The sequence below is a fragment of the Scardinius erythrophthalmus genome (genome assembly GCF_964197995.2).
Source record: "Scardinius erythrophthalmus genome assembly, chromosome: 21".
Lineage (NCBI taxonomy): Eukaryota > Metazoa > Chordata > Actinopteri > Cypriniformes > Leuciscidae > Scardinius > Scardinius erythrophthalmus.
In genome coordinates this window covers 21,404,912-21,420,499 of record NC_138241.1, presented here as the reverse complement: position 1 = coordinate 21,420,499, position 15,588 = coordinate 21,404,912, and the positions used below count along the sequence as shown (strand labels likewise).

At 37.2% G+C, this 15,588-nt stretch overlaps 3 protein-coding genes across 3 annotated transcripts in view; 2 read left to right on the top strand and 1 right to left on the bottom strand.

The window, feature by feature from the left end:
* LOC308682119 (uncharacterized protein) overlaps nt 1–5,167 on the top strand; it is a 45,734-nt gene extending 40,567 nt beyond the window's left edge. The window contains exon 13 of the mRNA XM_081351609.1: nt 1,661–5,167. Coding sequence (XP_081207735.1) covers nt 1,661–2,394 — 734 coding nt within the window. The 3' untranslated portion in view covers nt 2,395–5,167. The remainder of the gene's footprint in view (nt 1–1,660) is intronic.
* A 247-nt stretch (nt 5,168–5,414) lies between these two features.
* On the bottom strand, nt 5,415–9,573 carry cyp17a1 (cytochrome P450, family 17, subfamily A, polypeptide 1). Its single transcript, XM_081350172.1, has 8 exons — nt 9,191–9,573; nt 8,875–9,013; nt 8,536–8,765; nt 7,621–7,707; nt 7,223–7,432; nt 6,970–7,139; nt 6,149–6,252; nt 5,415–6,075 (listed from the first exon to the last, which is right to left on the bottom strand). The coding sequence occupies exons 1-8, from the start codon at nt 9,521–9,523 to the stop codon at nt 5,801–5,803; spliced, it is 1,548 nt and encodes a 515-aa protein (XP_081206298.1). The 5' UTR covers nt 9,524–9,573; the 3' UTR covers nt 5,415–5,800.
* Nucleotides 9,574–11,671: 2,098 nt separating this feature from the next.
* Nucleotides 11,672–13,209, top strand: borcs7 (BLOC-1 related complex subunit 7). Its single transcript, XM_081350177.1, has 5 exons — nt 11,672–11,843; nt 12,102–12,164; nt 12,256–12,299; nt 12,581–12,601; nt 12,685–13,209. Exons 1-5 carry the CDS (start codon nt 11,712–11,714, stop codon nt 12,734–12,736), a joined length of 312 nt encoding a protein of 103 aa, XP_081206303.1. The 5' UTR covers nt 11,672–11,711; the 3' UTR covers nt 12,737–13,209.
* Nucleotides 13,210–15,588: the final 2,379 nt, after the last annotated feature.

The following is a 15,588-nucleotide window of genomic DNA, read 5'->3' as shown; positions in this document are numbered from 1 at the left end:
CCCTGTCAAAATACAATATGAATTTAAAAATAAATAAACCTGTAAAATTAACAGATTTAAACGGTTTCACTTTAGTTTAGGGTCCAATTCTCATTATTAACTAATTGCTTATTAGCATGCATCTTTCTAGGATATTGGCTGTTTATTAGTACTTAAGCACATATTAATGCCATATTCTGCATGACCATATTCTACATCCCATAATCCTACCCATTATCTAAACTTAACAACTACCAAGTTAATAACTATTAATAAGCAGTAATTAGGAGTTTGTCAAAAGTTATAGTTAATACTGTAGTTAGTTAATAGTGAGAATTAGACCCTAATCTAAAGTGTGACCGTTTAAACTTTAGATAGCAACTTATTGCTTCTGTAATCCTATTATAGTATATTTCACAAAGACGAAAAAAACGAATAAAAAGGAAGTAAACACTTAAGTATGCGCACTATGAATCCTATTTTCTCAAAATAAAGTCCATGTAACACTAATTAACACTAATACAGGGATATTTGGGGATATTTAATTGAATTAATCAATCAACGATACTATTGATCAGCATTACCGAACGTAGACGTTCCACTAGAAACAAACATTGATGTATTGTTCTAATTTATTACTGTGAAGCTGCTTTGATACAACCTGTGTTGTGAAAAGCGCTATATAAATAAACTTGACTTGACTTGACTTAATTTTACTTTTAGCACAGTGAATATGACACAGTGACCAACTGGATATGGCGCAGCAAAGTTTAAAAATCAATGATTTAAAGTTGCTTGTCCTGTATGCATTTAAATCCAATGTTACTTTTTTTGTCTACCAGTTCTGTCAATTAATTTATTAGATGATTGCAGATTTTTGAATTCGCAATCATGCATATACCATAAGCCTATAATTTGCAGGCATCAGGGAGCTGCTATCTATATGCAGAGTATAGAAAACGCTTTTGAATGCACACAATATCTTCTCGTGTATAGCGAGTGGCGTTACTGACCGCACATTTACGGAGAGAGAAGATATTTGTCAATGTTTCTCAGGATCTGTTGCGCACTAAATCCTCCAGCATTGTCTGTCAGTGTGCTGTGACTCTGCAGCTCATGCTGTATGGAGCACAGCAGACGAATTCAGTACGTAATTGCAGCATCCATTGTCCAACTGAACTAAATGTTTTTTATTTCAATAAAAAACTAAACTCCAACGGGGGCGGTGCCGCATGGGAAAGTAATGTATTGTGTATGGCTGACTACCCCGCCGTGGGCAAGTAATGTATCAGTGTATGGCTGACTACCACAACAAGCCTAGCAGGCAGCCTTTAAATCTACTCATTTGTTGGTAAGCACTTCTCATTACAAGCACATTACTTAGCACATGTTCCCAAATCCATGTTAAAGCACCCTAAACTCAGAACAGAGATGGAGTTTGTGTGGATCAGCATTTACTGTGAACCGAACCACTCTGAGACGCTGCAAACACCAGCGGATAATGAGCTGCTCAAACAAAATTTGCAGTCAAGTAATAACTGTAAATGGCTTACAATTATATCTGAATCGGAAAGTAATCTGTTTATTGTAGAATTAGTAGATCTATTCATGGAAAGTAATGTGTGCTTTAGTGGTCAGTCAACAAATGCTGTCAAAATCATCTTCTTTTCCTCTTCTCCAGGGTTCCTGCCTGGCTACCTCTTACCCGCATACGAGGAAGTCGAAAACAGACCTCCGACGCCCCCGCCTCCATACAGTGCCTCTCAGCCAGCCCAGCCCAACATCTCGGACCCCCTGTGCTCTGAACAACCAGATGAGCACTGTCCTCCATTGCAGTGCAGCCCCACTGCCCCGCCTGCATCTGAGAACTGTTCCCCGGGACCCTGCGTAGAGCAGCCACATTCTCCCACCACACACCGCCCTGCCATAAACGCCCTTAAACCACAGTACCTCAGCCTAGAGGAGGACGGGCAGCTCCAGCAGGTGGCGTGCGCTACCTCACACAGCCCAGTCAAACAGGGCAGCTCCAGCGAGGACCTGACCGAACCCGGAGAAGACTGTTCTCCCGAAAACAAAGACAAGACTCCAGGGCGCCACCGGCGCTTTACGGGCGACTCTGGGATTGAGGTATGCGTGTGCAGCCAGGGGAAAGACGGAGAGGAAGAGGAGGAGATGAAAGAGCTTGTGGTGCATATGGATGGAGGGGAGCTCGAGGAGCAGGACTTCTGTGATAGCTGCAACCCCCGCGGTAGCAGCCCTCCTCTGGGTCCCGGGGATGAGGAGCAGGGCCTGGCTGCCTCAGACGTGCCTCTGGAGCACAGAGAGCCTCAGCGACCTCCAGTCTGCCTCCATCTGCACACTATCAACGAACAGGACGGTCCACATCACGGCAACAACACGGACCCCCAGAGTTGAGCACAACCAGTTCCAGCAGAGACTTACTTTAGACTGCTGTCTCCCTTTACTTTCTTAAGATACATCAGTTTGTACTGTCAGCTATGTCACTTTGTGTGTACTTCTCGTGTGTGTGTGTGTGTGTGTGTGTGTGTGTGCGCGCGAGTGTGTGCATGCATGCAAGAGAGAGTTTTAAAAGGGCGTTAATGTGTGAGTCCTCACGGTTTTATGGATTAATAGGGTAATCTGTTAAAGACGTTAATAGGTCTGTTGCCTCACAGAGAGGTCGCGATCAAAACCACAGGGGAAATTCTCCCGTTTATAGCCTTATCGAGCTCTGGGTGACACGCCTGTAGATTTAAGGCTTTTTGTCAGTTTTTGGGGGCTGATTGCCTCCTGAGATGAAGCTGGCACTCAAGGTCTGGGGATGGTGATTTGTGCTGGTTTTTGCTCCTGAATTCGTACTTTGAATATTCTTTTTAAATACTTAAAGGGATGGTTTACCCTAAAATGAAAGTTCTGTCATTAGTTACTTTCATCTTTGAAGCAAATGAAGAGATTTTTAATGAAGCCTGAGAGATTTTACCAAACACCATTCCACCAAAACCATGATGCTTTAAAAAGTTAATAAAATTATATATCCATATGCACATACATGGAGCACATCAAATATGGTAAACAGAAGCTGAAACGTACTTGCTTGGTATGTGACAACCGATCAAGGTTCAGCAAGAACCAATGAGGCTTCTTATGTGTCAAGCAAGTACACTTGAACTTCTGTTACTGTATTTCCGTTGATCAGTGTTTATATGTGAATAAAAAAAACCTAAATTAGATCTGTTAATCATATTAATTGATGGTGTCTCTTCAGAAGACTTGGATTAAACCGCTCGATTCATATGGATTTATTTTACTATCTCTTTATGAACCTAAAAATAATCATAAAATATTAGGGGGAATGGAGGTGGAATTTTAATGGACTGACATTTTTCAGATTTCATTAATATTAATTTGTTTATATTGTACTCTTAAAAGATTATATTGTGCACAAAAAAATGGAAAAGACAGCCACTGAGCAGTCTGCTAACACTTCAGAGCTTTAATATTCAGTTGTTGTTGTGTTTTGTCTTTATTACGTATCTGGAGTATCTGCATGATGCTATTCAGAAAAATGAAGGAAAATAATTCGCTTTTTTGTCTTTTTGTATCAATAAGTGAACATGCTCCCTTCCTAGCAGGGTATGGTTGCCATTTTGTTTCATAATTGTATGACATGGTCTCGGGCTCTATCCAATATTTTGCATGATTATTTGCAGGAACTCAATAGATCCACAAACAAAAACTGACTTCATCCACATACTATATAGGTATAAGTTCATTATGCAAAGACTCTTCAAATGAAGGCTGAAAATACCTTTGTATATAGATTGAACCCAGCTTGTACATTTACAATAGGTGCCTTTGTTGATTCAAGTAGTTTTCATATGCCTTAAAGAGAACAGAACATGTGTCATAGAATTTCTGCATAAAATAATTAATGGCCAGTATGAGTGAACCTTTTGGTCAATGGTAACTTGTTTGAAAGGATCACTTGATAAGCCTTCCATAGATAAGTTTGTTTTTTGCCTTAAATTTATTTTTTTTCCTATTCTGTACTCTCCCATAGTGCTTTAAAATTGTTTTTGTATCCTAACACTGTAAGGGAACTCTTGCACCACTAACAGTAACTTGTGTATAGGCCTTATTACATAAAATAATCTTTTAATGTGCGTTTTATTGTAGCAGATCAGGTAAGGTTACTGTCATGCTAGTGTAGCACTTATGTCGGGTTCATGACGAGATTGAGATTTGTTTTTCTGTGGCGGTGAGACTGTCCAAAGCTGCTTCACTGCATTCCCTAGACTGTGCGCGTGTGTGTGTGTGTGTGTGTGTGTGTGTGTGAGAGAGAGAGAGAGAGAGAGTGTCAAAGTGGATTCCTTTAAGTGGATCGTTCTTCAGGCCACTGTGTTTGTTTGACCTTTGGTTTGGATTAGCAGTTAGGCGTCCTTTAATAGAGTCTTAGCTTGGGCACAGATGGCTTTTCGGCCCTGTTGATCTCCAGATCAGAGTGTTCCTGTGTAAATGGTGTCTAATTTTCTTTCAAACGTGATGTGGCTGATAAATTAGGTTCCTCGTTTGTTAGCTGGCAAAAATGGTTTTGGGAGGCAGATTCCAACACAGACATGATGCCTTCAAAAACATTTATGTAGCAGTAATCCAAATATTGAGCGTTCCGAACTATCTAGACCAGTTATATCATAGTTAAAGCATTTATCAAAATATTTGACCGATTAAGGGAAATCTTGAGGTTATGAAGTCAGTTCAGTGAGGATTTCAAGTCATCCGTTGCGGCGACGATGCTCATGTCGTTCTTTCTGTAGCTTTATTCTCCATTGTTTTTTCTCGTCCTTTGATGTTTGAGACCAAAGGTATATGAATAAAAGTGGAATCTGAGTTACTATGTTGGATAGCTCACTGTGAATGAGATGTGTTCATTTTGCCTAAAGTTGTCATTGCACTGTTTTGACACTGAGCGATGAGTGTGTGAGTGCTTGAAGTTGACGAAGGCTTTGGAAGCCAATTGGGTTTTTTTTTTCTTAAGCTTTGATTTAAGCCTGGTACTACGTTTTAGTTTTGTATCTGTAGTCACTTTCTTTTTATATAAAACTGTATTTTCTGCATTTTATAAGAAGACTCAACCAAATTAAAGAGTATCAAAGAATGTTCCATATAAATAAAAAAAGTTATTAATGCCAATTAATTTCTGTGAGTGATTTTAGTTTAGTTCGTTTTTTTGTATTCTTCATTCCGTAAGTATTTTTACCATTCATTCATTCAATACCATTCATTTTTACCGTTCACCATAACCCATTTTAAAAAAAGTCTTTGTTAAAGAGTTATAAACCACGAACCAAGCCAACCAGCTACAAGGTGAAACAACATTACAAACTTTGATTTGATGCAAAAAAGTATTTGAAAATTAGACAAAAATGCAAAAGGTACAAGACTCACTAATTCACTTTTAATGGGGGAAAGTATTAACAGCATAATTAAAATAAAATGGTGGATAAATATAAAATGTTGTTGGATGTTTATAGAAACAATGCATACATACATATACAGTATACACACACACACACACACACACACACACAACTATTTAAGTAAGAGTGTAGGGAGATTGATGTCATTCTCTGGTGTAGCTTTTTTTGCAGAATCATGGGTAATGTAGATTCCCACCAGGCCTTATAGACCATTAAACAAGATTATTAAAAAAAAAGTTGATATAATGTAGATTGATGACATGAACGAAAATCGTATACCATTGATCAACAACCTCAAAACTAAGTAGGTCTGTGTTTAAAAGTTTTTAAGTTTGTGTTAAAAATCAAATTATTGGGGATTTTGCCCAGTCTGCTCTTAGTTTAGCAATGACCTTGAATTTCTCCGGTTGAAGAACCACACCAAACTTGCCCTGGAGGTCGGGCAGAGGCTTGCCAGTGGGCGTCTCTAGCGTGAACCTTTGCAAAATCCATGACAGGAAGAGGAAGAGTTCCATCTTTGCCAGGGCCTCACCGAGACAAACGCGTACTCCTGCGCCGAATGGCAGGTAGCTGGCCGATGGGCAGCCCAAACCATCACCCTCCTCGTTCAGAAATCGGCCTGTCAGAAGATGCAATGTTTTGGTAACTTTCACAGACACACACGACTTTTAGATGTCATTGCAGATTCTCACCTGGGTCAAATAGCTCAGGATTCTTCCATTCCTTCTCATCATGATGTAAAGACCACAGATTAATAATGACTCGGGTCCCTTTCTGCACAGTGTATTCTCCCACACTATAAGTGAGCAGAGAAGAAATCAGGACTCAATAGGGTTAGGGTTCAATACATTTAAAAGCCTATTGTGGGTGTTTCAAACAATGATCATCAAATAAACATGCATATATAGTTGTAATCGAAATTATTCAACCTCCACTGCAAATAAGTTAAAATTTACAGACTTTCAGCTGTTTGCAATGAACAAATCAAACAAAAGTAATTGAAATAGCTCAACACAACAAATATTTCAAGTTGGTTCCCTAAATTCAACTTAAAATGAAACTTTTAATTACTTCTGCAGTCTCAAAATTATTCAACCCCCTGGATAGAATCCCTCACAGCAGCACAGATCTGCAAAACAGGTGTTTTCTCAAGAACACCCGATGCAACTAATCAATGGCTTCATTAGTTGCACCAGGTGTGCTTGAGCTAGAACACATGAAATATCTGAACTGGCTAGGTTTGTTGAGTGTCATGTTTGACTGCATGTTTGACATATTCAGAGTCACATTATCCTTCAGAAATCATTCTAATATGCTGATTTGCTGCTCAAGAAACATTTCTTATCAGCGTTGGAAAACGTAATACTTAATTTCTTTATATTCATCGAAAGTTTTATTTGAAATAGAAATCTTTTGTAACATTATACGTCACGTCATGTAACGTTATACATCCATTAAATGCATTATTTCTGAATAAAAGTATTATTATTATTACTATTAAATATGTTATTACCTGGAGTCTTGGAGCGCCACATGAGGGATGAGGAGTGGGGAGACGGGTCGGATCCTCAGGACTTCTCTTATAGTGGCCTCTAGATAAGGCAAATTCCCTCTATCACTGAGCTGAGGGTGTCTGTCTTTTCCAATCTTATTGTCTAGCTCCTCCTGAATCTTTCTCTGCACCTAATGTCAAATGCAATGTTTCATTACAAGAAAATTTTAATTAATCCAGTACAGCCAGCTCAGATGTGAGCAGCTTTATTTACCTGTGGATAATGGACAAGGTAAGCTATTGACCATTTCAGTACAGTGCTCGTGGTTTCCACCCCTGCACCGAAGATGTCCCCTACAGTCATGAGCAGGTGGTCTTCAGTTAAACCAACATCGTGAGAGCTGGTGTTGTTATTCTCTGAACTGCGTTTGGCCCTCAGAAGTGCGTCCAAGAGGTCCCGCTGGACGTTATCACTGTAATCCACCTGTAGAGGGAGACAAATCCCAGGGAATTGAGCGAGGCTTTTTCTCTAAACGGACTTGAATGAAAACTGCTGTTTGTCGAGTCTGCAGCACTACATTCATCTAAAACTCTTTTATAATTATTATTCATGCAGCTTTTATGATATCATGTTAGTTACAGACTACACAGAATATTTTGTATTTTTTTTACCTTGTGTTCCTCATATTTCTTTTGAAGCAAATTGTCTCTGATGGAAACACACTGCCTTAAGATTCTGAGTTCTTTATTTGGGAATATCTTGAAGGAAGGAATACATGGTTATGATTTTTAATCAATTTTAGTTGCAACATCTGAGTGTCATAACTTTAATATGCACACTATTGTTCAAAAGTCTGGAGTCAGTAAGTTTAAAGAAATGAATATGTTTATTAATAATGAAATTATTACAAAAGATTTATTTCAAATAAATGCTGTTCGTTTAAACTTTCTAAAATAAAGGTTCTTTATTAGCATTGATGGTTCCATGAAAAACTTTTAAACTCATGGAACCTTCCCATTCCACAAAAGGTTCTTTATAGTGAAGTCTGATTAGTTCTATTTAAATTCTATAAATGATATTCTGTTATATTAAAATGTTCTTTACACTAGGAAAAACATGGTTCTTTTTTTTAATAAGAACTTTTGCTTGGGGAACCCAAAATTATTTTCAATGGCATTGCTGTGAAAACCCTCTTTCCTTAATCCCACAAAAATATTAAGCAGAACAATGGTTTTCAACATAATAATAAGAAATGTTTCTTGAGCAACAAATCTGCACATTAGAAGGATTTCTGAAGGATCATGTGACACTAGATTGGAGTAATGATGCTGAAAATCAGCTTTGCAATCACAGGAGTAAATTAGCCTATATATTAAATTATATTAAAATATAAAACAGTTTTTTAAAATGTTAATAATGCTTCATAATATTACTGTTTTCCGTTTGATCAAATAAATGCAGCCTTCGTGAGTATAAAAGACTTCTTTTAGAAACATTAGAAAATCTTTTCCGTCCCCAAAATTTTGCACTGTAGTGTAAATTGATAATTATTTTAGCTGTAAGACACATATTGAATTAAATCTCACCTGCAGCCATGGGAAAATATCCACCAAGCTGTCCTTGGCAACTGTATCCACGATACCCTGGCTGTACTGGAGCATGGACTCAAACTCAGCATCTCCACGTTTGTATGAGGAGTTGAAACACAAAGCACACACCACGTTTGTGACGGCACGCGTCAGCTCCGGTGCCATATCCACAGCACTGTTTTGGGTTTCAGTCAACACTTCACACATAGAGCTCGCCTCCCTGCAAACTTTAGAAGAACAGTTGAGTAGCAGGTTCTGTAAAATACATATTTTATACCTTCTTTGCATATTTGTATAATATCATGTCGGCTTCTGTGTAGCTGCAGTGATACTCACTTATCTTCTCAATAGAAACTGAACCTTCACCAAACATACAAAGAGCTCCATGCACCATTTTCCGATGGAACTTCCATGTGGAACTGTAGTCAGCAAATGCTATATCTTTCCCATCTCGAGTTAACAAATCTGTTGTAACCTTTAAGAAAATTATAAAAAGCCTTATTACACTGAAAAGTTTAGTCAACTTGAAATGTGAAGTTGTACTAAGTGACAACTTTGATATTTGAGTTGACTGAACTTAAATTTTTTATTTTTTTTTAAAGTGCAGTGAAATTCAGTTGCTGATGAAACTGATTTAAAGCAGTTTACTTACAGTTCGTGGCCTCCCTGCAAATATTTTTCCTTTTTTGATCAGGACCTCTTTTGCATGATGGTGGTTGTTCACGATAAGGATTTTGTGGGAGCCCATCATGAGGGAATAAATATCTCCGTATTTCTTCTGCAGTTGTTGAAAGAAGATGTGTGGAGGACTGTCGCTCACAAGGCTGAGGAGACTCCCAATGATGGGCAACGAGGGGAGGCTTGGAGGAGATCTGTTCCCTGGCACAAATCCATTCATCTTCTTTTTGAGATACAGCACAGCCAGAGTTACTGCAGAAAATAGACATGAACAGAGAAGCCATGGCAGGATGAGTGGTTCAGACATTGTCAGTATACATTCAACCAAGTGTCCACCAGCTCTATATCCAAAACAGCACTGCCCGTGTGTGCAAGCCAAAGGAGACTTTTATGCAAAATCTTCAATGCCACCTCCTTGACCCTGAAATAGTTTAGCTTCAGGTCATCGGGGCTGTTTTCAACAAAGCTGCTGATTGGATCCCCATATTCAAAGATGCATAAAAGTGCACATGTGAGTACAGCTTATATTTTACTCTTTAATAGATAATTTTCCTGCAATTTAACATTTCTATTCAACTTTTAGCTTAAAGTGTAAGTTGCAGGTTAAATTTTTCACGAAGATAATGCAATGTGTTTATTAAACATAAAGATAAGAACTGCCCACCATTGTTTTTTATACCAAAATGCTGATATAATATGAAAAGTTGGCACTTTTAACAGTGGTTTTAACCGCTCCCGCTCCCTTCCACTAGATGGAGCGTGACGTCACAAGAGGAACTCACTAGTAGAGTTACCGGCATAGTCATAGCTATAGATGCCTTACATAACTACAGACAAGTTGGTTGTATGTTTTATTTGATAAAAAAATTATGGATAAAATAACTCAACTGTTAACATACTCGTTTGTGCTGACTTCAAGGGGACCGTGATCCTGCCTGAAATGAGAATAAGCTATTCGCAAAACAAACGGGTTCAGGCACGTCAGATCAGCCGGTCGCAGCTCGAGCTGCTCCACTAAACTAAACGCGTTCACCTCACGGCAGCACACACTCTCCACTGCTGATAGCCCACACACACACAGTGATGGGGACATCGATCTCTCTTTTTCTTTTCTGACAATAAACATCGCTAATTAAATCGTGAGAAATTGATAACGCGTGGACTGAGGAAGGGTATTACATGACGTTTGAGGCGTCGATGAGACTAGCGATTGCGCCTGACGTGCATCTCTAACGTGCAGCTCTGATTTGGACTGACTTAACGTTACTGTAAGTAAATAATGTCTTCAGTCGTTGTCCCTCCTTGCTATTCTACATGACGGCAATATTTTGAAAAGACTTGCTTGTTCTGTTATATTATCCGGGTTAAGTTTGCACCAGGCTCTAACGTAGCTAACGTTACTCACCGGGACACCTGGCTAACCCTCCACTCATTCTCCTCACACCAAGCATTAATAACTCTTTGAGTGCCATGGCTCCCCTCTCTCACGCCTGACCAGTTAAAAATTGTAGGGCTGTGGTCCATAAAGAATTTGATGGTTTCCCACATCCTCAGTCGTTCTCCAAATAGCCATAATACAGTAGGAATCTAGCAGAGTATGGGTTGCGAGTTCCTCTTGTGACGTCATCACCCAGTAACTGAAAAACACGCTACGTTTGAAGAAACCCTAATAAATGTTATTTTAACGCATTTTAAGACAGAAATAATTAAATATATACATATAGAGCACTTTAATTTACACATTAATTGGCTGTGGTGGTTAACCTGCAACTTACACTTTAACTTTGTGAATTATATTTCTATTAGCCTATACAGCTTGCCAAAATATTCATTGGCAATTACTGCATTATTTGATAGCCTATGTGCATTTGATAGCCTAATGCCACTTTCCACAAAATAGGGTACAAAATCTTGAACAAATCTTTTATTTTTTATAAATGGTTAAGGAAGGAGGTGGTTAAACTTTAGAAAATGAACATAGGTCAAACTAAACTTTATATGGACTTGTCTTGAAGATGTCTTGTTTTCTGTTCATTTTCTATAGGGTTTTTAAATAACATTATGACAATGACATTAAATAAGCATTAAAATTAACACAATGAGTAACTAAAAATAACTAAAATAAAAATAAATAAATAAAATAGTATATTTGTTGGTTTATAAACGTAATATATGAATGAATAATACAATCTTAAAAGAATATTTTTTCCTCACAATAACTCAAGTAACATTATTGACATAGGATATTTTTAAATTTGCTACGTTTAATGCTAGATTCTTTTTTATGTTAAATAATTGATTATATTTGATTGGTTTCACAACACAAAAGTAAATGTGCCAAATAAACTGCGATATGCGTGACTTTACTCGACTTAATCAGAAGAGCTCTCTTTTTAGATATAATTTTCATAGTAACTAAAAACCTGTGTCGTCAAAGACTGTCATTCGCGTTCACATTTTAAATTGTCCCTCTCCAGGACCCGTAGTAAACAGTGATGGCTTCCTCCGAGACACAATCGCGTTTCGGTCAATCTGTTAAAGGTTTATTGTCTGATAAAGTCACTTCTTGCAGTGGAGATGTGATCGCTCTAACCCGTCAAGTGTTGAAAGGATCCCGGAGCCAAGAAGTAAATATACGAAACGTTTTCTAACGCGATATTGTTTCTGTAACTGGTTTCCTCTTATAGCAATAAACACTGGAGGCGAGCCTCAACTTATTACGCTGCCTAGACAACATTTTTGGATAGCATATGCCCAAATATTCGCAGTCATATGATGTTCAGACATGCTGTCTAGACACTGGGTTTTAGGACGCATTCTGACAAGGCTACGTATTAATGCAATTCATATTAATATTAATATTTGCATCGGTCCCTACTTTACAGCTACTCAGTCAGGCAGCGAGAAATATGGTTATTCAAGAAGATGCCATTCTGCATTCTGAAGATGTATGTGATAGAAAAGCTTATTATGATTATTATTATTATTTCATCTTTAGTAAAGCAGATTTAACTTCTTCAAGTATCTTTATTCTTACAGAGTCTACGGAAAATGTCGATTATAACGACCCACTTGCAATATCAGTAAGTATATATATATGTATATTGCATACTGCATTTATCTTCATTATCATCTTGTACATTACCAGTCAAAGGTTTGGACACACTCATGTATCTTGTGATTTCTTTAGATCCTAAAGTAAAATAATTGTTTGTTTGTTTTGTAAACGGGTGTAAAACTAGTAAACGATGGTATCAGTATGAATTTCATTACAAAATTAAGTTAACCTAACTTAAGTCCCAAAATAAATTCCTAAATATAAGAGAGAGTCTGTCTAATATATTTATTTACCTCTTAAATCCAGGCAAGAAGCCATTCAAAAGAAGTAAGTCATAATATTTAGCCTACATAATTAAAATCTATACAAAATTACTTTCAATAACTCTTCATCTTTAATGTCGTTCACAGTGTAGAACACTCCAAAAATCTGCAGGACCAGCTAAGACACTTGATGAAATAACGGAGCTCTTCTAACATCAAGCTGTGGATATGGCCTAAACTCTGGTCTTTCATTGATTTTTTTTTTTTAACAGTAGATCACATCATAATTTGAGACTGCAGATGATGGCTCATTTCATAGCAGATTTCTCTTTTAGAAAATGCACAGGTCATCATCCTCCTCTTCTTTTTTTTTATGGCCTGCTACTGGATGCTAATGCAAAACATGCATAATACCTTAAAGTGAAGGATTTTCTGTGAAAGACTTTCCAGTATTCATATTTGTCTTTTTGAAATGATAGTACAATGTCAAAACAGGTTGCACTGTTTTTGTCTCATCTTTTAAGCATACATTTGTACAAGAACATTTGCTTTTAGACTTTTAGATCTTGAATTCATTGTACACTTACTGTACAAATTGTATTTTCTTGTTTATTTGTTGTTGCGCTATATTTGAATATATTGTATAAAATGGCACAAATAATTGTTTCTGCACATTTTGCTAATTCTTTATTGTGTGTTAGCTTGGAGCAACTTTATGTGGAAAATTATGGCAAATGGATGAAATGTGTCCTTTGTTGAAAGTCCAACACGGGGGTAAATGATAACATTCATCCCACATGCAATATCAGCAGCGCCTCTGCAAGGGCAAGCAGATGGATGTCCATGACCGAGAGCGAGGCCTTCAGCATAACTATCTACTTCAGCAAAGTTTTGACTCCTATCTGCAAGACTTGTGCATATATAATATATATATGAAAAATATAACAGTCAAAATATAAGTGAGGGTCAAAAACTATATGATTTCAAAATTGTAACACGTTGTATTGTAACAATTGCATTTAGAATATGTTGACAGTTACATAACTTTTTAACAAAACTAATAATTCAAGAAAATTATAAAAACCATTCAAAAGTGTTGAGAAAAATAGCTGGTCATGCAATCTCAACAGTTATAATAAATACAAGTTCATTTTAAGTCCTTGTTAAATGGTCTTGCACTTTGCACATCTGCCCATTCATACTCACAGGATCATGTGACCTTGGATTGGAAAGAATGTTTTGTACCTCCCATAGTTCAACTTATCAGTAACCAAGGTCTAATGTAGTCTTGCCACCTGCCAAGAGCTTGTGTAAAGGCAAGTCTTGATTTAGTCATTACTATTAGAATGAGTTTTTCAAAAGGATAATGTCTTATGACTTAATATAGAGGCCTACAGAATATTCTTTACTTTGATTTATGTGGAATGTACATAGAAATCACTCAGAGCAACATTGAGTGCTTTTTCACACAATGATAATCGCCCATTTAAAGGAACACTCCACCGTTTTTTGAAATAGGGCTTATTCACCTTCTTTCCTACATTTAGATAGGTGGGCAAATGCATTTTTGTCTAAGTGCATGCATTGTTTTAGTTTGACAGGGTCGGCGCTAGCTTAGCTTAGCATAATGAATGGAATCCTTTGTTGCCAGCTAGCATGTCCTGAGTAAAAGTGATATAAATTTTTTTTAAAAACCCACCTAATTACTTCTTGTGGCCTGCGTGTTCACAACAAGTACAAATAGTGATGCAGATTAACACTAGGCGATTTCCTATGCAGATATTGACTTATATATTAAGGACTATATTAGGGGGAAGCACAGGCGAAGCACTGCTACTTGGGCGTGATATCTCTGCGCCCAAGTAGCAGTGCTTCGCCTGTGCTTCCCCCTAATATAGCCTCAAGTCAATATCTGCCTAGGAAATCGCCTAGTGTTAATCTGCATCGCTATTTGTACTTGTTGTGAATATGCAGGCCACAAGAAGTAATTAGGTGGGTTTTTTTTTTATATATATATCACTTTTACTCAGGACATGCTAGCTGGCAACAAAGGATTCCATTCATTATGCTAAGCTAAGCTAGCGCTGACCCTGTCAAACTAAAACAATGCATGCACTGAGACAAAAATGCATTTGCCCACCTATCTAAATGTAGGAAAGAAGGTGAATAAGCTCTATTTCAAAAAACGGTGGAGTGTTCCTTTAAGAATATTTCCATATTGTGTCTTTATTAATTTATCAATCTATGCAAAACACCAGTTTTCCTTCTAAATATGACACTGTATAATAAAGCAAACTAGAAATATTTACAGAGCTAAGCATGGTTGTATTCGTGTTGTGCCCATCAAATCTGCAACATTCTCTTGCGCATTTTACGTTGCTCCGTTTGACTGTCATTCAGGTGGTACTGATTTTGAAAAGAAAGTCGAATAGTCAATATGCGTTACTGTTAGGGTTTTGGCTCCCTCTATAGGCAACAACAACAGCCAAACACATTATTAAAGAGCAAATAAATAGTCTGGGGAGATTACAGGTTTGCATGGTTTAGTGACTACAAGGATGCAATGATGGCCCTATTATAAATGAAGGTAATATGTTATACTATAGTTTTTCAATATTTTATACTCTATATTATTTTGTACATATTCAATATATTCATAAACAAACATGTCAATGTCACAATGTTTCCCAGGACAGGAAAGAGCGAGAAAGATGCGCACTAAACTCCACTCAAACCTAATATGAGCCTACATACATTAAGCAGTTTTACATTTGTATTGTTTTAGGATTTAGTTTTGTTATAATTGAAAGGATTTCAGTAAACATCTTGAGATTTCAAAGATGTTTTTGTGCCATTTAATTTTGTGAATAAACTTATTCAAAAAATGACAAAAGGATATCCGCATACAAGAAATAAACCAAAAAACATACACCTGCGTTCATTTACAGGCTTATTACCGTAATCATTATAATACACCGGACACTGACTTGACCACCATATAGGTAAACAAAATACAGTTAATTATAACTAAACTGGGTTTTGTTATATATA

Bases quoted from the DNA above. Each gene is read 5' to 3' on its own strand.
- cyp17a1 (XM_081350172.1), bottom strand. From the start codon at position 9,523: ATGTCTGAACCACTCATCCTGCCATGGCTTCTCTGTTCATGTCTATTT. The intron at 7,708-8,535 runs GTGAGATTTAAT...CCTTCCTTCAAG, and splicing joins ATATTTTCCCATGGCTGCAG to ATATTCCCAAATAAAGAACT. The intron at 7,140-7,222 runs GTAAATAAAGCT...ATTTGACATTAG, and splicing joins ACCTTGTCCATTATCCACAG to GTGCAGAGAAAGATTCAGGA.
- borcs7 (XM_081350177.1), top strand. From the start codon at position 11,712: ATGGCTTCCTCCGAGACACAATCGCGTTTCGGTCAATCTGTTAAAGGT. The intron at 12,165-12,255 runs GTATGTGATAGA...TTATTCTTACAG, and splicing joins CCATTCTGCATTCTGAAGAT to AGTCTACGGAAAATGTCGAT. The intron at 12,300-12,580 runs GTAAGTATATAT...TCTTAAATCCAG, and splicing joins ACGACCCACTTGCAATATCA to GCAAGAAGCCATTCAAAAGA.